The sequence below is a fragment of the Lissotriton helveticus genome, chromosome 1_1, assembly GCF_964261635.1.
Source record: "Lissotriton helveticus chromosome 1_1, aLisHel1.1, whole genome shotgun sequence".
Taxonomy (NCBI): domain Eukaryota; kingdom Metazoa; phylum Chordata; class Amphibia; order Caudata; family Salamandridae; genus Lissotriton; species Lissotriton helveticus.
In genome coordinates, this window is record NC_136057.1 from 1,887,093,797 (window position 1) to 1,887,118,874 (window position 25,078).

At 47.1% G+C, this 25,078-nt stretch overlaps 1 protein-coding gene across 6 annotated transcripts in view; it reads right to left on the minus strand.

Annotated features, from left to right (window-relative positions):
• The window catches only part of SUCO (SUN domain containing ossification factor), a 570,127-nt gene that overhangs the window by 1,271 nt on the left and 543,778 nt on the right, over nucleotides 1-25,078 (minus strand). For 4 of the 6 annotated variants that reach the window (XM_078642395.1, XM_078642375.1, XM_078642404.1 and 1 more), the window contains one exon: nucleotides 2,450-2,505. In XM_078642395.1, coding sequence (XP_078498521.1) covers nucleotides 2,450-2,505 — 56 coding nt within the window. Of the gene's footprint in view, nucleotides 1-2,449; nucleotides 2,506-23,757; nucleotides 24,306-25,078 lie in introns of those variants that run through there. The other 2 variants (XR_013594734.1, XM_078642412.1) reach the window with 2 other exon arrangements.

The following is a 25,078-nucleotide window of genomic DNA, read 5'->3' on the forward strand; positions in this document are numbered from 1 at the left end:
ACAAGAAAACATTTAAAGTTGCATTCAATTTTCCTACATTTGACAGTCATTTAATTTTTTTAAAGCAGCGAACTTTGTTGTCTTTTACTTACTGCACAATACACAATGCTTTAAATATTTATGACATGCCAATAAATAACATGGACACGCAAAGAAAAGTTCAACCACACACAATAAATTATCTTACTAAGATACTTTCAAAAAGTACAACAATTGAAATAATGAGACATCACATTATCTGTCCAACTGCACCGAAAATGTATTTAAGATGAAACCATGGGACGCTAAAGTGTGATGTGCAGTGAGTAAATAGATCTTTCCGATTATAAAAACAGGCTTGTTCCTGCCTAAGAATCCATATAGAAATCCCGTTAAGGAATGGAGTAAAAACAAGCCGAGGAATAACCTATAATCCAATTTATTATGATGCATCCCATTGCAGTGAAGTAGTACTGTGATGCCTAAATATTCACCATATTTAAGGTTACAATTTTTTCTTACTGGGCTTCTTATCCTAGGCACTTACATTTGGTTTGGTCAGTATCCTTATAGAAGGTGAATCTATTCTAGAACAGCCCTAGGAGTTGTGTGGTGCAAGTAGGGTGCCTTAAGTATACAATAAATGGAGTGGCCTCCATATTTTGTATAATTTGGACATATGATAGCAAACCGTTTATAAAAACATATAGATTTGAGACTAGGGGGTAGCCTTGCCAAATCAGTTCTCAATTTCTCATTTATTAGATATTATATCAGTGCTGAATGTACTACAATTAAAATATAAAACTTAAAGCCACCTAGTGTCCAGGAATACAAGTAATATTTTCTTTGCTAGCTGGAAGATGAAAAGAAGCATAATTTTCTAATTTGAAAATGAAGGACGCAAAATGACTAATCAATACCGTGTAATTACAGTAGCTTTCTCTCTGGGCTCAAATACCCTGCTCAACAACTTGACGCTCGACAAAAACATAATTAGCGGCACATTTTGTATGGGCTGAGGAGGGGATGATGCTTGGGTCTCTCTGCTATGAAGGTGCACTCGTGTGCTGCAATTGAAAATATTTAAATTCATGCGTTTTGCAGTGATGCATATCATCGATGTCCAGTCAGTCTTCAAAAGAATTGATAGGATAAATGTTCACCAAAGACAGATTTCAAATATTGTCACAGCACCTTCTGCACAGAAAAGAAAGTCACAATGCCCAGTTCTTCCCCTTTAAGACCAAGCAAAAAGCCGGGAGCAGAATGTATGCTCAAGTTCCTTAAAAGAAATGGCATGAGCCACAAAGCTACCTTTCAGGGCCCGATGGCTCCCTAATTAGAAACCACCAAACAGTAGTGCAATCGAATCCTGCGTTTAACTACTCTAATTTGTCAGTGTCTTCCTGCCCACCTAAAACAATTTCCACTGACAATGTTGTAGATGCTCTGTACCGGACAGTCAAAGAATGAGATTTTCTAAAATCCAAAAGCTGTTCTGTAAGACGGATGTTAGACCAGAGAATAGGCATTGTATCTCAGACACAAAGAGACGGGCGCAGAAGAGTTTCCTATATGGTGCCAGGCTCTCACAATAATGAAGAGGAAAAACCCCATTAAATTAAAAGCAAAAAACAAAGTTTATAACAAAAAGAAATTAAATATTGGCTCCCTAGCTCTGGCACTGAAGGCTGTGTGTTTTTAAGTAGATGTGCATAATGTGCACAAGCAAAATGCAGTCACTCAAAGTCAAGAGAGCCAATGGCTGAAGTGAGCCTAATCATTGTCCCATGCCGTATGCCGTGGTGGGCGGAAGCAAATTTGAATTAATATTTAAGAGACCAATGAATAAACACCACTGACAAAAGCCACTATATGTAGGAACATTAGTGTGATTATTTTTTTTGGGGGGGGGGGAATAACAGTAGTCTGGCGAAACAACTAATGCAGTCTCAAAGGCAAGACCTAAAATTGCCCCATGAAACCACTCCCCAAAACAGAACTATTGAAAAAAATGCACGTCATACATAAAATAAGTTATACATTTTTGTGACAACAATTACACCTCATGCAACTGCACATTGACTTCTGCCCTCGCCTCCACCCCAACAAAAAACACTCGAGATAAAAAATATGTTTTCAGTCTACCAGTATTTGACTATTACTGTTCACTTGATCAACGTCAACCTCGTGTAGTTGACATTCTTGAGGTAGTGAAAGCAGTTATTCATAAAGTGAAGAACTCTTACTTCGACCCATCAGATATACGTTAATCAAACTCTCAAGCAAAAAGTACGTTCCTCTTTCTTCACAAGTAACAGTCTACAAGCTCAGCAGTCACATCTGTCATCTAGGTAAAATTGAGATAATTAGATATTAAGAAGCCTTGGCTACCATCCATGGCACACACATGAGCTTCATGAAACATGGTTATAATTAACAGAAACATAACTGAAGCAAAACTTGCCTTTTTTTCTGGAGAAAACTTTAGGGGTTCCACAATATAGAAGTCGGATGGATCCACTACAGAAAGAAAAGGGTAAACGTAATTAGAAAAGGTAAAAATGTAGAAATTCCACCACCAGCCACACAATCCAATGCTTGAGGATTTATAAGAATACCTTTTCCATTACAGACAAAAATTACAATGTGTGTCTAAACAGTAAATACAAAGAATTTTCCTGAAAGAGCACCAACACATAGTTACGTGCTCCATGAAGCAGTCCTGGATTTGAACCTACTTTGCTAAAAATGAAAGATTCGGAATGTTTGGATACTTTATAGCTGTGGCACCACTGGCTTACTAAATAGAAACATTGCAGCACATTTTAATCTATTTGTATTGTAATAATGGAAGTTGAAGGGCAGTGACTGAAGTAAATTTTTTGCTTTCACTCATGGGTGAGGTGAACCGAAGCATCTTTAATTGGAGGAGCAAGGCCCATACTACCTAAACGTTGGCCAAAAGGGAGATCTGCAGTACGCTGCAAGTAGGACTAACTGAAATGAATCTGAAATGCATATGACTGCCACAATTTTACAAAACACTTCCATATATGACACGGCCAGCATGGATCTCTCCAAGGAAAAGTAAAATTTTTTTTTTTTTAAATAATAACGGGCTTAAAGTAATTTTCGGACCTTTAGAAGTGTCAAAATACGTGGTTGGGCTATCACTTCAAAAATGAATCGATATAGTTTACCGGATAAAATAGATCACACCTGCAGTTGCTTTTTCACTTGTAAATCAATCTGTCAACAATAAATAAAGGCACAAAGCGCAGCAATGAGATTATATCTTAACCATGCCAAAGAAGATGAAACCAGATTGCATTATAAACATGCAGATGCAATCTCTCCACAGCACTACAACTTTAATGCAAGCAGACCATTTTGCTTCAGCGCATGCTTTTTAAAAAGTGATAAAGCCAACAACAAACAGCAGATGACCGTGGGACAAGAGTCAAAGTTTTGTCCAGGAAAATGAAATTTGGTTACCTAGCCTTACTGCTCAGAATATTTCAGCCTCTGTGCACGTGGGAGCGACACAAGGCATCCAGGCCAGACATTTATTTGCATTACTTTTCTGCAGCTTGCATTTTAATTGACAAGTTACTTACCTTTGGTAACGCCTTATCTGGTAGGGACATGATTAAGCCGCAGATTCCTTACCTTTGAATTTCCCAGGCGACAGACTGGATCTGGAAGATTTTTCTTAGAGCAATACCCCTGAGTGCTGTGATGTCCGCACCACCTATACAGGCACCATCTCGGCACGTTGACGTCCGTTACTTTTCACAACTTTAAGCCAGAAGTGCACAGCCATGAAGTGAATGGACACTGGTGTGTTTCTAAACAACTAGGGGCTTGAAAGAAATTAGCCCCGACCCTAGAAACCGGTCTGCAGTGCAGGGACGATGGGTGGGTCAGTAAGGAATGTGCGGCTTGATCATGTGTCTACCAGATAAGGTGTTACGGAAGGTAAGTAAACTTGTCCATCTGATAGAGACATTTAGCTGTAGACTCCTTTCCTTTGAATGAATACCCAAGCAATACCATCACTGGAGGAGGGACGCAGACCCGTTTAGACCAGGAAGTACTGCAGGACAGAGCGGCCAAATAGGCCGTCCATGGGACTTGATTGTCTAGGCAGTAGTACTTGGCAAATGTGTGCAGGGAGGGCCACGTTGCTGCCTGACAATTGTCGAGGACTGGAACTCTAATTTACAACGCCGCAGTAGCAGCCTTAGCTCTGGTGCAATGAGCAATTAAGGCTTCAGGAGGCTGCTTTTTGACCAGAGCGTAGCAGATTTTGATGCAGAGGACGACCCATCATGAGATAGACCTCTTCTACACCACACAACTTTTCTTTGTTCCAACGTACCAGACCAAGAGTTGGTCATCCACCTGGAACTCTTTAGTGCAGTCAAGATAGAACAACAACACTCTTTTTGGGTCCAGAAGATGGAGTCGATCTTCTTCAGAGGGGTGATGAGGAGCATAGAAAGTGGGTAATTTGGTAAGAAAGAGGCTGTAGTGCAAAGCACCAACTTATCAGGGAAGAAGGTCAGGTAAGGAGGCTTGGATGACGAAGCCTGCAATTTGCTTACCTCCTGGAAGATGCGATCACCTCTCAGAAGGCTGTTTTGATAGTAAGCAGACAGAGGGGGCAATTGTGCAGAGGTTTGAATTGAGAGCACATTAGAAAGGTGAGAACCAAATTATGGTCCCATTGAGGCATAATGAAAGGGAGGTGGGAACATATGTACAAGGCCATTGAGGAAACTATTTACAATGGGAGATTTAAATAAAGAGGGTTGGTCTGGCAGCCTCAGGAAGGCAGCCAGGGCCAAAAGGTACCCTTTGAGAGTGTCCTGTGCAGAGCCCTGCTGGGCAATGGTCAAACAAAAAAGCAAAACTTGAGAAAGGGTAGCAGAAAGAGGATCAATATAACTTTCAGTAAAATATTTTATAAATTAATTCCACCGGCAGGTGCACACGGTCTTGGTGGACGGCCACCTGGCCGCCAAAGTAACATTGCAAACCTCGGGAGGAAGGTCAAATGCTAACAACTGCGCCGCTCAATCGCCACAAAAGAAGGCATAAAGTTGACAGGTTCGAATGGAGGACACTCCCCTGCTGCTGCGACAGAAGATCCTCCCGAAGGGGGAACCTGATTGGAGGATCGATGCTCATTTGGATAAGCTCAGGATATCAGATTCTCCGTGCCCAGTCCGGAGCAGCAAGAATGACTTGGGCCCAGTTGCTTGTCCATGTGCAAAATTCAACACAATGTTTAGCAAATGTGTTAAAAAAATAAAAATATTTCTTTAGTTTTAATAGTTTTTTCCTGAAGTAATGAGATATTAATGCAGGAGTCACACTAATACAAAGACCTGAATGTGCCAAACGCACAAGTTACTACTTGTGTAACGATATATCTGTAAGAGACATTAGTTAGTGATAGATTCCTTACCTTAGAATATCCCCAGGCGTCAGACTGGATCCGGAAATTTTTGCGTAGCAATACCCCTGCGCGTCGGTAGGCGTCGTCTGCGGCTCCGCGTCCGTCGTCGTTAGCGCCGGAATGACGTCGTCGGAGTACTTAGACGCTGCCCATGCGCGCTGACGTCAGTTCTGATACACAGCTTTTCCGCGCCAGATACGCAGAGCCATGATAGAACCAACACTGGTGCCAAGAAACTAGGGCCCTGAAAGGGGATGACCTTAACCCTAGATATCGGTTCGCAGAACGGGGAGGATGGGTGGGTCGGTAAGGAATCTATCACTAACTAATGTCTCTTACAGATATATCGTTACACAAGTAGTAACTTGTGCATCTGAAAGAGACACGTTAGTGATAGATTCCTTACCTTAGAATAGATACCCCAGCAATACCAACCCCGGTGGTGGGTCTGCGAACCAATAATCACACCAGAAAGTCCTGGAGGACGGAACGGCCAAAGAAGCCATCCCTCCGGACTTGACTGTCCAGGCAGTAGTGTCGTGCGAACGTGTGCAGCGAGGCCCACGTAGCTGCCTGGCAAATGTCCTGTAAGGGCACTCCCCGGCCCAGGGTAGTTGTAGTCGCCGTGGCCCGAGTGGAATGAGCCCTCAATCCAACAGGGGGCTCCTTCTTAGCCATGGAGTAATATGCCTGGATACACAAGATGATCCACCGGGAGATGGTCCGCTTGTGTACCGCCTTTCCCTTCTTAGCACCCACGTAGCCAACAAAGAGTTGGTCATCCACCCGGAACTGGCGTGTGCGATCCAAATAGATTGAGAGCGCACGTTTTGGGTCCAGACGGTGGAGCCGCTCTTCCTCTTTAGAGGGATGCGGAGGCGGAAAGAAGGTTGGCAAGGTGATGGACTGCCCAATGTGGAAGGCTGAGACAACCTTGGGCAGGAAAGATGGCTTCGTACGTAACACAACCTTGTCCGGATGGACAGAAAGGAAAGGTGGAGTACTAGAAAGGGCCTGGAGCTCACTCACTCTCCTGGCAGAGGTGATGGCAACCAGGAAGGCAGTCTTTAGAGTCAGAAGACGAAGAGGACAGTTGTGAAGTGGCTCAAAGGGAGCGCACATCAGAAAGGTAAGAACAAGGTTCAAGTCCCACTGGGGCATCACAAAGGGAACAGGTGGAAACATGTGCGTGATGCCCTTAAGAAATCGATTTACAATAGGGGACTTGAACAAGGAAGGCTGATCAGGTAGCCTTAAGGCAGAAAGGGCAGAAAGGTAGCCCTTGACAGTGCCCAGAGCATAGCCCTGCTTGGCAAGAGAAAGAAGGAAGAGGAGAACCTCAGAAAGGGGGGCAGAGAGTGGATCCACAGCCTTTGCTGTGCACCATGCCACAAATTTGTTCCACCTGCAGGCGTATACCGACTTTGTGGAGGGACGCCTGGCTGCCAGAATGACATTACAGACTTCGGGAGGCAAGTCAAATGGCCTCAACTGTCGCCGCTCAATCTCCAAGCTTGTAGGTGGAGACTGGACAGGTTCGGGTGGAGAACCGTCCCCTGCTGCTGCGACAGAAGGTCCTCCCGAAGGGGCAGACGAATCGGGGGATCCACTGACATGCTGAGTAGCTCGGGATACCAGTATCTTCGTGCCCAGTCCGGAGCCACAAGGATAACCTGGGCCCGGTCGCGCCTGATCTTCTTCAGCACTCTGGGCAGAAGTGGTATAGGCGGAAAGGCGTACAACAGACCGCAACTCCACTCGCGACGAAAAGCGTCTCCGAGCGAGTGCCGCCTTGGAAATTCCAACGCGCAGAACTGATGACATTGCGCGTTCTCTTCGGTGGCGAATAGATCTAACCAAGGCTCTCCCCATTGCTGAAAGAGGCCTTGCGCCACGTCCGAGTTCAGACGCCATTCGTGATCCATCATGCACCGACGGCTGAGTTCGTCCGCCCTGGCATTCAGAGAACCTGCCAGGTGTTGAACTACCAGGGTCACACCCTGACTTTCCAGCCACTGCCAGAGGCGCAGAGCCTCCTGGCATAGGGTCCACGACCCCACCCCGCCCTTTTTGTTGCAGTACCACATGGCGGTGGTGTTGTCCGTGAACACCTGCACTACACTCCCCCGGACAGAGGGGAGGAATGCCTTCAGCGCTAAACGAATCGCCCGTAACTCCAACAGGTTGATGTGGAGCCGGGCCTCCGCCAGAGACCAGAGGCCTCTGATCTCCGCCTCTCCCATGTGGCCACCCCAGCCCTGGAGGGACGCGTCCGTCACAACTACGTGCTCCGGGTGGGGTAGGGAGAGGGACCTGCCACTGACCCAATCGCGGTCCGTGAGCCACCACTGCAACTGTCTTGCAGTGCCCTCCGAGATCAAGACGTGATCGGACAAGTTGCCCTGATGCTGGGCCCACTGAAACTTCAGGTCCCACTGCAGAGCCCGCATCCACCACCGGGCGTGACGCACCAGTAGGATGCAGGAGGCCATCAGCCCCAGAAGCCGCAGCGTCAACCTGACCGAGACTCAGGATAAAGGCTGAAAGATGGGAATCAGAGCCTGAATATCCCGAACCCGCTGTTCGGGAGGGTAAACCCGAAACTGCGCCGAGTCTAGAACCGCTCCGATGAAGAGGAGCTTCTGAGAGGGACACAGGTGCGACTTCGGCACATTGACGGAGAACCCCAGCAAATGCAGGAGGTCGGCCGTAGTCTGGAAGTGGCTGACGACTGATTGGGGCGAGCCCGCCTTCAACAACCAGTCGTCGAGGTAGGGGAAGACTGACACCCCTAACCTGCGCAGATGACCTACTACCACTGCCATCACCTTCGTGAACACCCGTGGGGCGCTGGTAAGGCCAAAGGGGAGCACGGTAAACTGAAAGTGCTCGTGGCCTACCGTGAACCGCAGGTAACGCCGGTGGGCCGGCAGGACGGGGATGTGAAAATAAGCGTCCTGCAAGTCCAACGCTACCATCCAGTCTCCGGGGTCCAGGGCAGCTAAGACCTGAGCCAAAGTCAGCATCTTGAACTTCTCTTGACGGAGGAAGCCGTTGACGTTCCATAGGTCCAAGATCGGGCGCAGGCCCCCCTTGCCCTTCTTGGGCACCAGAAAGTAGTGGGAGTAACATCCACACCCTACTTCTGGCCCAGGAACGTGCTCGATGGCCCCCTTGGCCAAGAGGGCCGTGACTTCCTCTTGCAGAAGTTGCAAGTGATCCCCCGACACGCGGTGGAATTGCGGTGGCATGGCTGGAGGGGTCGCCTCGAAGGGGAGAGAGTAGCCCCTTCGGACGATTTGCAGCACCCACTTGTCCGATGTGACAGTGCGCCAGTGGAAGTGGTGATGGCGAACCCTGCCTCCCACAGGCGTCAAATGGGCCTGAAAGCTCGGACTAGGAAGGTTTGGAGGCAGGTGCTGCGGAGGGAGGTGTGGACTGGCCTCGCTGCTGACCCCGACCGCCGCCGCCACGGCGGTTTCCACGGCCGCCACCGCGCTGCTGGGTATTCTGCGGTGCATGGCTGGCAGCACGTGTGGGGACGCCCTTCCGTGGCCACGAAAGGAGCGAAAGGCACCAGATTGCTGGCGCGTGGTCGAGAGACCTAAGGACTTGGCCGTAGCCCTGGAGTCCTTAAAGCGCTCCAGCGCATGGTCTGCCTTGTCGCCAAAAAGGCGACTGCCATCGAACGGCATATCCAGGAGGGTGGCCTGGACATCGGACGAGAAATTGGCGGACCTCAACCAGGCGTGGCGTCGAACTGCCACCGTCGTTGCCATCGCCCTGCCCAGTGAGTCCGTGGTATCCAGTCCACACCGGATAGAGTATCGTGCCGCATCTCGACCCTCCACAAGGGCTTGGGCGAGTTTAGCCCGGACCTCCTCCGGGCATTGTGGCAGCACGTCCGCAACCGTGTCCCGCAGGGTGTGGGTGTAGCGGCCCAAGAGACACGCGGTGTTGACAGACCGCAGTCCCAAACTCAGGGATGAGAACACTTTCTTTCCGAACTGTTCGTATCTCTTGGATTCCCGATCGGGCGGGGCCGTCGGGAATGCGGTCTGGGAAGTGGAGGCCTGGATAACCAGGCTCTCGGGGGGGGGGGGGGGGGGGTGGACAAAAAGCAAGGGTCGCCCGGGGCCGGGCGGTAGCGTCTGGCCACGTTCCTATCCACAGGCGGACCCGTGGCGGGCTTGGACCAAGTGCCCACAAGAACGTCACATAGGGCTTCATTAAACGGCAGCAGAGGCTCACTGGAGCTTGCCTGCGGTTTAAGAACCTCAGTGAGGAGGTTAGTCCTCACGGCCGCGACGGGGAGCTCCAGGCCCAAGGCCTTGGCTGCCCTCATCAACACTATGCTGTAAGCAGCCCCCTCCTCCGTAGCCACGGTGGGAGGGGAGACAAATCCAGTGTCTGGCGAGGTGTCAATACCACTGGCCTCCCCAAGCTCATATGTCCAGTCCTCCTATGACTGGCAATCCTGTGCCAGAGGGTCCTCAGACCCCTCCCAATCACCTCCGTCATCAGTCTCCTGTAATCCAGGGTTAACAGACTGGGCTTCCTCATGGAAATAGAAATCTCCAAAGGCCGTCGGAAGCGGCGCCCAACGGCGCCGTTCCGGCGCCAGAGTCGGACCGAAGGGAAGATTGGGGACGGCGCCCACAATGGGCGCCGGGGGCGACACCCTCGGGGCCGGCGCCGGTGAGGTCGACCGGCGGCGACCCGGATCCGGAAGCGGATCCGGTGAGGTCCCGCGGCGCCGGGGCCATAGCACCCGGCGGCGTCGGGGCCGAAGCCCCCGACCCGCTAGGGCCTCCAACCGGGAGCGCTGGGCCCGAAGGCGCCGCGGGGCCCGGCCGAGGAGGGAGGGACTTCATGGCCATGAGGTACCGCTCGACCTCCTCCGGCGCCGCGCCGTGCCCAGGGACCCGAAGGTGTGGGGCAGGCGGCGCGCTTGCGACTCTCTCGGAGCAGCATGGGCGGTGTCGCCCGAACCCCCGGCCGCATCGTGCGAGCGTCGGGGTGGGTCTGAGGAGCGATGATGCCGCTCCGACCTCTCATGCCTCTTACCTGAGGACTTGGATCCCGACGACCGATGTCCACTCCCGGAGCTGCGAGGACTCCGACCCCGCGACCGGTCCCTCGACCTCCCGTGGGACCGGGACCTGGAATGGCGCGGGGCCGACTGCCGGAGCTCGAGTCGCTTGCGGGATCGCTCCCGCCTAGCCTTCGACGTCAGGGCCCGGCAGTCGGAGCAGGTGCGGTCGTCGTGGTCGAGGCCAAAGCACTTCAGGCACCGGCGATGGGGGTCGGTCGCACTTCGAACAGGGCTTGAACCCGGGCATCCCTACCGGCACCGATAGAGTCGAGGACTCAAGAAAGAAATGATTGAAAAAGATCAAAAAGTTTAGTCAAAAAATGACTAGGGGTAGAGCTTCTCCGGATCTGCGCTAGCTGGCGCGGAAAAAAGAAGAACTGACGTCAGCGCGCATGGGCGGCGTCTAAGTACTCCGACGACGTCATTCCGGCGCTAACGACGCCGACGACGGACGCTGAGCCGCAGACGACGATATTCTAAGGTAAGGAATCTATCACTAACGTGTCTCTTTCAGATAAAACAGTTTGTACGGGGCACAATGAAACCAAAGAGTAACATGTAACAACCTTTTGATTTTCTTTTTTTTAGACAACCTCAGGCACAGAGACGGGCAGACACCCCAGCAGTGAAAGAGTTAAATATTACTCTAAGATTACAAACTCAGCAAGCTTACATTCGAAACAACTTAAAGACTGTTAGTAGTAAATCAGGTCTATAGACCACGGAAATCACTCACACAAGCAATCTACCAAAACTTAGAAAATACAGTTATATGGGATAAAGTACAAAATCAACCAAAAATCTAACTGACATAGGTTAGATGGAGAGTTATTTCAACCTTCCTTTTCCTCATCCAAGCTTCCCCACCGTGATGCACCTTACAGATACAACCCTAAACACTACACTCTCACAAAGGCTTGACTAACAAGTGGCAAAGAAACCCCCCAGCCTACCCCTCCTACCACTCCCCTTCGGAACATAGCTGCCAGGAAAACTCACCATTCAACACAGCTATTACCACATTCAACATGGTTTGTCAAGAAACAGCACCACAAATGGCTCTATATAGGCAAACTCCCAACCTATAACATGTTACAAGAAAAAGCACTGAGTGACCAAGCAATGGTCTGCCGTGCATTATATATAAAAAACGAAAGCATAACAAGCAGAGAGATTTTCACAGTTGACTTCTCAAACAAGTATCTCTCTTTCAGTCCATGAGAGTTTTTATAATAAATTATGGGATGATTCCACAATACTAAACAGTGTGATAGACACAAAAAATAATGGCTCCTTGGAAAGGCCTTCCCTGCACAAAGTCCTCCTGACACTTACAAGTCCTGCTGTTTTCAAAAAGCAAGCTTTTAGGTGTATCAACCCTGGACGGGACATGCAATCAAACTATAATGGAATATTAAGAGTGTGTTTATGCATTCCAGAGCTGAAGCACAGCACAGAAAGCAAGCCTCCTTTCCATGCAGTAGCCAACAGAGTAAATCTAACTTGAGAATAAGAACAAAAACATACTCTTGCTTGAAAAAGTATTTCTGCCACAACAAAAAAGACTCAAACACATACTTCGTGCAAAGCAGAATTTGAAGTTGGTCTGCAAGGAAGAATCTTATGGGCTATTACTCATAGCCGCTTTGGCATAACCAACCCAAAAGAATGAGGCTAGGTTACTGTCCTACATAAAATCTGTATTATGTAAAATTCACTAAGCTTCCACATCCTGAAAATGTGAGTCTATTCAAATCATAGGCATCAAATGAACAATGATATGGATGGTGCTTATGCTCTGAAAGGTACAATCCAATAGGGTACAAATGCTTATTTTGTAACCTATTTCACCCAAGTTAGCATAAGGAATACAATACTAGGAAAATTCAATGCCAAACCCCAAAACGAGTGTGACAGCTACATAATGCAGCCTATCCCCTGTCCATCACTCCTATGGAAGAAGGGATACATTGCTCATGACGGTCTGGAAGTATAAAGTTATCTTGAGTTTTGTAGATGAGAATACGGGTGTGTCAAAATAAGAAACAGAGTGTTACTCCAGTAGCTCCCAGGACTAAATTGGTCTTACAAGTCTTGCTTGCTTTGCTTTCCTGTGTACAGTTATGCAGGGATTTCCCGAACAGAGATAAGTAGTTCTTCATATGGCTTGCAGCTGCATATTTCCAACAGCTCTTCAGAACTTATGATAATAATCAAAAGTGAATGCAGGTTACCTCAAGAAGGGGTATATGATGTACCTTCTTTGAACATCATTCACAAAACCAAAGACAGAAAGGAAAACGTTATTTAACTTTAATACTACGGTTGCAGCTTGCAGTGCTGTAGATGTATATGCGGTGCACACTCCTGTCATCCACAGTTGGGCATTTTGTGCATAACATAAGGAATGAGTGGGAGCAGGGAAAAAGTTTGAGCAAATAACTGACCATCTGATCCATAGTGCATTCTGTAGAGACTGTAGGAGTGAATACAGCAAGATGAGGTTTCAGCATTTTGCGTTCTGGAGTAAGGCAAACAAGCTTACTGCTGAGGTCCCACAATGTTGGAAGTACTTGTAGTGCATTACGAAGGTGTTCTCCCACTTATGGGTTTATTGCTTCATTCTGCTCAGAAGACCTGCAAGTCACTGTCTAATCCTAGTAGGTGCTCTGCCCACAAATCTGCCCTATGGCAAAATTCAGGAGCTAAGTTTGACAGCTCGGTAAGAGTGCCGCCTCCCTCGCTCTATAGGTCATACACTGTGGTCCCGTTGCCTGTGAAAATTTAGGATATCTATGTTAAAAAAAAAAAAGTTTGAAGGTTTTGTTGGACTGACATTTGTTCCAACAAATTGATGCGCATCTGGTCTCCTGAGGAGACAACTGTCCTTGAAACATCACATTCAGTGAGCGTGCTCTGCAACAGATGAGGCATTCACATTTATCGCCACTGGATCTAGCAATAATCTCCCCAGTAATACATTTTTCTTGTTACACGACACCTCTTGCTGGGAAAACACTACATCTTCAAAATTGTCAATTGCTTGTGACTATTGACTATTGTCCAGCTAGATTTTCCTGCCAAGGACACAAGTTTAACCTTGCATGGGGTACTAATGCAATGCAGTGTCATTATTTTTTACAGTCTCATCATCATTCTCACTCTCAAAGAGCAAGGCATCTGGTAAAGATAAAGCAGCCTTTGAAATGCCATCACTGTGTCACTGCTGAGATTAGTTTTCATTGAGTGTTGCTCCCAGGAAGAGAGAATGGGATTCTACATCCCTTCTAGAAATCTGCGTTCAGCAAATCTTTTGGCCAAACACCCATGGATCTGTAAATCTAGTATGGGAGGCAGGTCCATTTCTTTTCTGGGTCCTACCTTATGGAATAAGCAGCCGCTGGATCCGAGATGCCTCACTCCCACCAATCTATTTTTGAAGAAGCTGAAAACAAGGCTCTTCTTGAACAACTAATTATGTGTCTTTGTCTCTCGGTTCCGACATTGTTAGTGCAGAACACCAGGAAACTCTACGGAGTAACAGTTACGCTTTAGAAGTTACCTCTATAATACAGAAAAGACTGGCATTGCTGTGGGCACAGATGTTACTTTTTGGCACTTATTTCGAAACCCAGTTTGTGAAGGAGCTGAATAACTTGTGGGTGGGTTTAAACTGGTAGCCTCAAGATTTAACTTCTATGAAACTAGAGTGTCCGCGAGTCTCTCGATACTCTGCTCCCTCTGTTCCTACTGTATATCAGACGGTTCTCCCCAACAGTTGTCAAACTTGAGCCCTCAACGTCCTCGGTTATAACTCCAGAGGGGTAGTCTGTAGAGTCTTAGATATGTATTTCTGAACAGTGTGCCTACGTTTATTTGGGAAAGATAAAACAAACTGGATTTGGTCAGCTAAAACAGTGGGAAAAGGAGTAAATCTGTATGTGGAATGGCAAACTTTAGCTACTCTGTAACTCCTGAGTAGTTTTTTCTAAATAAAGTTCTGGAGTGAAGAGGGGCAGAGTGTTTATAGTGAGGTCGATGGACATTTAGATGCTATCAGTACCATAGTCAGCATCAGAGGGTACCATCTCAACACGTTCATTATTGACTTCTATATACTTGTGATGCAGTAGTAGCTTTTTGCTACGGGACTCTGATATCTATCTTGCCTAAATCAGTTATTGTTTACATGTGCAGAGTACACATCTTTCATTCCGCCCATAGATTCATCTATACCCGATACACAATGTGTTAAGAAACATGTTTGTTATTCAATTATACAAAGTTGAAGTAAGAGTTATCTATTATTTATTTATGCCACTTAAAATAGACTTCTAGAACAGGTCTAGCCATTTTTCTCCACTATAATATGGCCGACCGTTTTTTTTGCATTCAGACCTTTGTTTTGCATTCAGACCTTGATTGCGCATGTGCGTAAGTTTTTTTTTTTTTTGAAAACCATGTGCGTAAGTTTGAAGGTCACACACCGCGGACGCGGTGGTGCAGACGCCGAAATCGTGTGATTCGGAGTAGAGATTTAGTCGAAAGCTGCCGTTATTCAAGTAAGTGATTCAGGCTTACAGTAATCTCGTCGTGTACCGTGACAACAGAGGTCATTTATAGTATGAGTGTTTAATAGCCGACTTCGTTTCGATTTTCTAGATTAGAGGATACATGCTAAAGAGTCTTACGAGTAATAGTGGAGACTTGTTTTGTTTATCGGAGGTAAGACCGCGAAGCATAATATGGGACATAAGGAATTAAAGATATGGCTTTTACTTGGTTTTTACTTAGTATTTCACTTAGTATTGACTGTGGATGGTGTTGGTTGTTATTCTACAGGATTATAAGCGACTGAGTTGTACATAGTACCTAAGTGAGTATAAATAGGGATTGTGCACTTTTTGGTGACTTTGGTTAAGGTTTTAGGGAATTGTGGCACATTGGGGTTTTTCTCTGTTTTGTTTGTACTGCGAGCACACAATCTTGTTATATAGATACGCGATTATGTTGTAGAAAGAACAAGCATAACTTTATTGTCACTATATGTTTTGATGTTAGATTGTGGGTGCAACAACAATCGTCCTGGGGATGGTCTCGGTGAAATAACTGGGAGAGACCGAAACGTCGACGCCGCAACACCATTTGTGTTTTCATGATGTCATTTTAGGAAACAGAATTATTCAGAAGAATACAAACTATTGTTGTATGGCTAATGAAATGTTTCGCCCATACATGTGAACAAATGGTGTAAGAAACTACTGTAAAACCGGTGGAACTTTGACAGAAGTAGTTTTGTGTTGCCTTATACAATGTACTTGAACTGGTGTATATGTTCCTCAAAAATCGATTTTGATGTGAATGTAATGAATTTGACATATGAAAAATGAAAATGTTTTGATATAAACAACTTTGTTTCGCGTCTAGAAAATGTATTGGTTCACTTTTGTGACAATTAATAATTAATAAGTACTATACTGAATAATTCCTCAAGGTTCACTCTCTATGGTATTAAACATTTATTTGGGTTCATCAGTGCCGTACTATCTTTTTTGTCGTAAAAAGAGTGGGGGTGTGTCCTTGCTAGTGCCGGGTAGGACAACGTGACAATATTTAACAAAATAAGAGAACCCGGTCACTATTGAATTCTGCCACTTTTTTATTTTGAGCAGATTGTACACCTTAAGGAATCCTTAGGGGTTATATATTTTTTTTTATTTTTGTATCTAGTACAAGTTACATCACTTAGGGAACTTCTCAAATAGTCTGAGGTTTTACTCGTTGCCATACAAAAACATAAATGTACTACATACATACAATATATACACTTTTCACAATTGGGATGCAATCTTACATATCACATTACAATTTCTGAATAAATTTTTTACAAACCTATTCTAGGTTGTACCTTACTACCTAATTTGAGCATCAGCCTCACATTCGGTGGTTTATGTCTAATCTGGGACTGGTCACGCAAGGGCATAACGTTTAATAAACGTTATTTTGTTTACTAAATACACAACGTTCTAATGGCCCTTTGCGGAATGAATGAATGTTCGTAGATGCGACAAACAAGACTGAGCCATTAGACATAAACCACTGAATGTGAGGCTGGTGCTCAAATTAGGTAGTAGGGTACAACCTAGAATAGGTTTGTAAAAAATGTATTCAGAAATTGTAATGTGATATGTAAGATTGCATCCCAATTGTCTAGTGTGAAAAGTGTATATATTGTATGTATGTAGTAAATTTATGTTTTTGTACGGCAACGAGTAAAACCTCAGACTATTTGAGAAGTTCACTAAGTGATGTAACTTGTACTAGATAAAAAAATAAAAAAATATATAACACCTAAGGATTAAAACCTTAAGGTGTACAATCTGCTCAAAATAAAAAAGTGGCAGAATTCAATAGTGACCAGGTTCTCTTATTTTGTTAAGTACTATCTTTTTTAGCACATTCCTAGCAGGCCTTATTGTGGTCCCCTCAGTAAAAAAAAAAAGGTTACAGACCCTATGCTGTTCTGACAACGATAACTTGCTAGTGCAAAAGTGCTGAAACCTAAATGGGGTATTCTCCATAACCATCCCCCAAACAATTCATTCTTATATGACCTATTTCTGGGTCATGACGCGAGGGATGTTGGTGTGGTCAGTGTCACTTATGGTATCTCTGAAGCTGTAATGTTCTCTGGCTATCGGCTGCCAAAATTTTCAATTTGAAATTGCAACAATGATGGAGCACTCGAAGCACATCCAAGTCCGATAGCAGAAAACACTGCACTTGAGTCTGTGTCCTGGTGCATTGTGGGCTCCAAAGGATGTTCTACAAGTACCCTTCAAAACGAAATGAGTTTGTCAAATAAGAGCCCAACAATAGACGGAAGGAGTGTGCACAGCATGTGATCTACAGCTACTCACACTGCAAACCTAATAATTTCTGTGTTTTTTCTGGTGATATGCCCGGGTGGTCCAAACCTGCCTCGGTGATCCGGTAAGGCGCAGTTGAAAATCTGCAGATTAATCGCTTCAAAAAAGACCCAGTGTGTATCTTCCACCATATGAGAGAAACAGTTTCTACCTCTGCTGGAAGGAGGGTGTAATCATGAAGTTGAGGTTTAGGGAAGGCAGGAATGTATAGAAGGAACAACATTTTGAACTAGCAGGTGGTGGGTGCAGCAGCAGCAGCCTATAGGCTACTTTATCTTGAACATCGGGGTTCAAATGCACACAACCTTGGTGTGGAAGTGTGTTAGACACATCAAAGTATCCAGATTGTTCCACACTGACATTGAGAATTATTAGTATAATAAATACGTGTTGGCTCTATACTTGTCTTTATTTCACCACTCTCAGACATCAGTGAGCTAATAAGACACAATGTTTTACTTTAAGTGTACATTAAACATTTCCTGGCAGTTAATCATACCCAGATCTTCATCTGCTCGTCTTCACATGCACAATACTTTTATGTGTGGTGGGTGACCAATGGCAGCACTAGCAGGCTCAACCAAATGGTTAAGAAGGTTTGTAAAAGGCACTAAAAAAGGAAAATGCAGCTGCATAGCCACAGAGGTAGAAAGTGTGTGCTAGAGTTTGAGGTTTGCTGTCAAAGACAGAAGCTTAGGCTCTCCTAAAGAACTTTTAAGAAAAAACTGTTCCAAAACTCTACAATCTGATATCAGAAAAAAGAAAGCATATGCCTCTGATCATGGCTATGTGTTGTTGAAGCTCAAATGATGTGCAGTACTCGACCCCGTGCCCCCAAATCTCCTCCAGAGGAATAACTGGCTCAGTTACTTTCACAAACTTTCAAAGTGCGCATGCTCTTGATTATCACTGTTCATACTATCCGTACTAACAAACTAAATAATTCTGGAGGACCAACGTGGAGCAGGGAGCAAGTCAGGTACAGATAAAAAATCATAAAGTAAACAGCAGGACAAAACTGAACAATGGTAGAGGGCACCAATCGAGACCCAACTAAATCCTGAAACAGTGAGATGATCCCATGAGTATGGACTGATGGTGGGAAAAGAGCAGATCATGCAACTCAGTACCTGGTGGTCGTAATAAAGTAGATCCAACTAGTCAGCTGGAATGATGAGGGAGACAGGACTCAAATAAGAAAAGACAAGGGAAGAAGAAAAAAACTACACAGCATACATGCAGTAACCTCAAACTACATAAATGCACATCCAAAACAAATGCATCTCTAGGTAAAGTGCCATTGTCAAGTTGGAAAAACTGGGCACGTTGTCAGAGTGGCCTCAATAACCTGAACTGATCTGAGTTGAACAGGAAAAAAGTTACTTACCTGTAACTCTAGCTCTCCATCGTTGAGATCTTTAATAACCTTGTAAACACTGAATATCTCGGCTTGTGTGTGTCATCCCGGAACAGAGAAAGAAAATCTATCCAAGTAAGGTACCTATGTAATGCAACATGAAAAAGTCACTGGACGTACAGCCACTTCTCCACCATGATAATTTTTCATGATTTTTCAGTGAATTACTCTGCCCATGGCCAATATATACAAAGAACCATCATACCTTCATGTTTATGAAATGCCACTAAATGGGGAAGAAAAAGTCAGAAAGGGTGCTTTGTGGGTTCTTTACACTTCTCACATCGTACATTACAACAGCCTACATAAGACTTGGACTTTAGACTAATGGTAAATTTGCATGCTAGTCTTTGAGGTTTTGGTCATGGTAAGTTAATCAGATTATTAAAGTATGTGGCTTTTAGGGTGCTTAAGGCTATAGTAATAAAAGCAAAGTTGATTACTGTAGAAATAATTGTTGGACAATGTGCTTATTTGTACACTTGTACTAAACAACATGTTTGTGCCACACTTATTTTCCCTAGAAAGACAAACATTTATTATAAAAGTGAAACCTCAGGACACCCCCACGCCGCACGGCCCCCAGCTGTAGGTGTGTCTGTGCCCCCTCGCTGCTGCTCGTTGTGCCGTTCTCTGCCCTCATGTGCCTCTGATTGCTACTTGTCTGTGCCCCCTCGCTGCTGCTCGTTGCGCCGTTCTCTACCCTCCCGTGCCTCTAATTGCTACTTGTCTGTGCCCCTCGCTGCTGCTCGTTGTGCCGTTCTCTGCCCTCCCGTGCCCCTGATTGCTCCTTGTCTGTGCCCCCTCGCTGCCGCCCGTTGTACCGTTCTCTGCCCTCCCGTGCCCCTGATTGCTACTTGTCTGTGCCCCCTCGCTGCCGCCCGTTGTACCGTCTTTTGCCCTCCTGTGCCTCTGAGTGTTACTTTGTTTTCGCACTGTTTCTCTGTTTTCCTTTTGGTACGTTAGCTACCCTGGGGTGACCCCCCCTCCGCTCCCCGCTTCCCGCCTCCGTGACATCGCGGCCCCGCCCCCTTTTCTTCTGTGTCCTCCACGCTCCCGCTTCCCAGCTGCTACTCCCTCCCACTTTGCCTTAAATGGAGACCACGCGGACGCGTAGCGGGCGTGCCGATTGTGCGCCGAAGGCGCGCCAAAGGCAAGCCCGTCTGCGCCCATCCGCGTCTGGACTGCGCCTAGTGCCAGGACCCCTGGCCCCCGCCAGACCACACGACGGACCTACGACGCCGCCTCCCTCAACGCACTCAAGGCCGGCCGGAACCCAGCCTGCTACCGAGCCACCCCGAAACGCACCCACGGACCCTTCACCTGCCAAACCTGCCGATACACCTGCCTCCGGACCTGCACCGCACCCGCCAAGCCGATCACCAGCAGCAACCACCTCAAGTGCATCCTGCTCAACACCCGCTCCGGCCACAGACACGCCATCGAACTCTGGAACCTGCTCGACACAACATCACCAGACGTCGCCTTCCTCACGGAAACCTGGATGAACGCCTCCTCAGCGCCAGACATCGCCATCGCGGATGGATACAAGATCACCCGGAAGGACCGCGTCAACTAGACTGGAGGAGGCATCGCCATCGTACACAAGAACACCATCCGCATCACGACCAACTCCGACGACACCTTCACCGCCTCCGAACACCTCCACTTCCAGATACACACCGACCCCAAGACCACCCTCAGAGGCACCCTCATCTACAGAACCCCGGGACCACGCACACAATTCAGCGAAGACATCGCCGACTTCATCAGCCCGCATGCCCTCCCCTCCGCTGACTACATCCTCCTAGGGGACCTCAACTTCCACCTGGATAACAACAAGGACAGCAACACCACCACCCTGCTGGACAACCTCGCCAACCTCGGACTCAAGCAACTGGTGAACACCCCCACCCACTACGCCGGCCACACGCTTGACCCAGTCTTCTTCTCCAGCAAACACATCTCCTTCAGCCACTCCACCGGACTTCATTGGACTGACCACAGCTGCGTCCACTTCAGCTTCAGAAGAACCATGACCCATGACCCACCACCAGCCGCAACAGGTTCCTCGCAGGAGCTGGAACAAGATCACCGCCGACCAGCTCACCACCTCCCTCAGCCAGAACCCTCCCACCAGCACAACGGACCCCAACGAAGCAGCCAGCAACCTCAAACAGTGGATCACCAACTGCGCAGACGACCTTGCACCATTGAAGACCCTCCCAGCAGACCCGGCAGCAAGATAGCCTCTTGGTTCACCGACTAACTTAAGAACTCCAAGAAGAACTGCCGCACCCTCGAGAAAGCCGGGCGCAACGACCAGACCACGGACAACATGACTGCCCTCAAGCACGCCACCCGCAAACACCACCAGCTGATCCGCACCACCAAGAAGACAGCATTCAAAGAACGACTGAACAACAACGCCCACAACAGCAAGGAACTCTTCAGCATCGTCTAAGAGCTCTCCAACCCCAGCACTGGAAACGACATCACTCCCACGCAAGACCTCTGCGACTCACTCGCCTCGTTCTTTCACAGCAAGATCGCCGACATACACAACAGCTTCGGCGCTCAGACCACGCACCCAACCTCAGAACCAACGCCCCCCACCACCACCCTCTGCGCCTGGACCCCGGTCAGCACCGAAGACACCACCCACATGATGAACACCATCCACTCCGGATCACCAACCGACCCCTGCCCCCACCACGTCTTCAACAAGGCTGAATCCATCATCGCACCCCAACTCCGGGACATCATCAACACCTCCTTCAACACCGCAACCTTCCCGGAGAGCTGGAAGCACGCCGAGCTCAGCGCCCTCCTGAAGAAACCAACAGCAGACCCCACCGACCTCAAGAACTTCCGCTCCATCTCGCTCCTCCCTTTTCCCGCCAAAGTCATCGAGAAGACCGTCAACAGACAGCTTGCCTCCTTCCTCGAGACGAACGGATGCCTCGACCACTCGCAGTCCGGTTTCCGAGCCAACCACAGCACCGAGACCGCCCTCATCGCAGCCGCTGACGACATCAGATCCCTGCTCGACAAAGGGGAAACAGCGGCCCTCATCCTCCTGGACCTCTCCGCAGCGTTCGACACTGTCTGCCACCGCACCCTAGTGCTGCGCCTCAGCAACATCGGAATCCAAGACAAGGCACTGGAGTGGATCATCTCGTTCCTCACCGGAAGAACCCAGAGAGTCCGCCTCCCCCCGTTCAGATCCGAGGCCACCGAAGTCATCTGCGGCGTACCACAAGGATCATCACTCAGTCCCACCCTCTTCAACGTCTACATGAGCCCCCTCGCAGCCAACACAACCTCAACATCATCTCCTACCCCGACGACACCCAGCTGATCCTCTCCCTCACTAACTACCCCGCCACCGCCAGAACCAGCCTACACGAAGGGATGAAAGACGTTGCCGAGTGGATGAAGAACAGCCGCCTGAAACTGAACTCAGACAAGACGGAAGTCCTCATCCTGGGATCATCGCCTTCCGCCTGGGACGACTCCTGGTGGCCCCCTGCCAATGGACCACGCACGTAACCTGGGCTTCATCCTGGACTCCTCCCTCTCGATGACCAGACAAGTCAACGCCGTCTCATCATCGTGCTTCAACACCCTGCGCATGCTTTGAAAGATCTTCCGGTGGATCCCCACCGAAACCAGGAAGACGGTCACCCAGGCACTCGTCACCAGCCGACTGGACTACAGAAACACCCTCTACGCCGGAACCACAGCCAAACTTCAGAAAAAACTCCAACGCATCCAGAACGCCTCCGCACGACTCGTCCTGGACATCCCCCAACACAGCCACATCTCCGGCCACCTGAGAGACCTGCACTGGCTCCCCGTCAGCAAGAGGATCACGTTCAGACTCCTCACCCACGCACACAAGGCTCTCCACGACCTGGGGCCCAAGTACCTCAACAACCGCCTGACCTTCTACACTCCCACCCGCCAGCTACGATCAACCAGCCTCGCCCTCGCCGCCGTTCCACGCATCCGCAGACCCACCACCGGAGGAAGATCCTTCTCCTACCTGGCAGCCAAGGCATGGAACTCCCTCCCCATCCACCTCCGGCTAACCCAGGACCATCTCTCCTTCAGGAAGCAACTCAAGACCTGGCTTTTCAATCAGTAACAGACCCCTCTCCCCTAGCGCCTTGAGACCCCTCCGGGCGAGTAGCGCGCTATACAAATGTTATGATTGATTGATTGATTGAAACTAAAAATGTTGCCTTCAGACGGGCACAGTATTTTTTATAATTGGCGCAAGTTCTTTCTCTGTTACAAGAGTGTTTCAAAGTCTTATACAAAAGGCAGAGATATTCAGAGCTATGAATATTATTGAAAATCCCATAACGGTGTATCATCGTCTCATGAACAGCACTTCTGTATCATCGCACAGTAACTACCAGAGAGGCATGTGCACAAAGAAGTACCACCATTGAACTTGGAAAATGGCTTGCCAAATCCTTACATACGTCAGCCATTTTCTTCTACTACAGTACCTAAACCAATGGACAGAAGCACATTTTGCTGGCAAGGACATCGGGGCGCTTCATAAAGCAGATAATATGGTCCAGATCATTTATTAACACAATTCTGCAGGGAAGGAGCAGACTACACAGATGCAAAAAGCAGAGTGTTCAAAGCAAACATGCATGTTTTACCCTGCAACACAAAATGCCATTGAACCATGTTTCTCAGTTTTATCACAATATTAAAATGTCTGGCGACTCAGTTCTCAAAAATGGAAGTCATTAAACAAATCAACCAAGACTGAAACTTAAGTCCAGGTCAGTAGTTTCTCTTTCTTAAATAATGACGTTCAAGGAGACTCAACAATCTGTCATTAATATGTGTAAAAAGTAATTTATAAACGTGTACAGGGTATTGATTATACAGTTCCAGATTCTGTGATGCAATACAACAGTAATTTTTAACAATATTTAACAAACATTTAAATAAAAAGGTGAGGATGAATGGCCTCACAGTAAACATGAAGGTTTAATGTTTTATATCTCCTCTATACCATACCATGGATTTTATCCGTTAAGGAAAAAATGTTGGCTTGTAGTGGTATTGTTCCGGGGAATTTATTTTGTATCAAAATATTCTCCAAGAGAACCTCCGCATTATTGGAAATGCTATAGATTTTGGGTGTCCCGACAAACAAAATCAGAATTTTTGGAAGCCACTCACAGTATGTAGCATATGCTCAATTTAAAGAAAACAAGTCTGCTCTACGCTGGCTGCCCTGTGATCTGTCCTGTAAGATGTCTGCATTCATGCTGCCTTCCGCAGATGCTTCTGCCTGCACCCTGGCTTCCTCCGGGTTACTGCTCTCCTTCCTGACTGTCTGCTCTGCGGGCATTAACCCTTGTTTTTGGGCAGCGGCACAAGCTACAGATAAAGGAAAAAGAGAGTGCAGCCAGCCTCTTAGCTTACAATTATAGCTCTCAACATTAAAAATCATGAACATTGCTGTAGCACGTTCGGAGAAATTTGGCACAACCTTTACTCATTACCCTACTATGATACTCCACAAAAAACAGACTTATTTTGCACGTTCAGACATCTCGAAAGACTGGGCTCAGAAGATACTGTGTGCATCTCTTTGACATGCAAAACCAACTGCACATTAACTCTGCTTAATATATGCAGGGGGTGAGGTTAGCTGGTGAATGGTCAATAAGTTAGCATGGTAGGTTTAACTATGGTGAGTAACAATGGCCTATGTGAAGTCATGAAAGGAACAAACAATTCAGCATTAAAAACTTGAACAAAATCCAGTGGACTTTTGGAAGCAGCAGCTTGAGAGGACATTTTGCATCAGGTAGCGAAAGCAAAAACATCCGATCGTGTATGATTGAGAGCATCAAAGTAATACGTAAGCCTTGGTCAAGAGTGCACTTTGACTCTCAAGAGATTAATTCTTTCAGTGTCTAAAGCTGGTTGAACTAATTTCCCTTGGAAGAGATGAGGGAGTATTGTTAAATAGGAGAGAATAAAGTTTAATTTCATTGTTTAAAGGCTTTTACATGTTTTCCAGAATTTTTAAAGTGGTACGTGATGTCCTAGATTTACTTTGATTAGTTTGAAAATGAACAAGGCATTCCTCAGGTAATATCTTGTGCGGTACAAAGAACACCAAAGCACTTTAAAGGTATAACTTA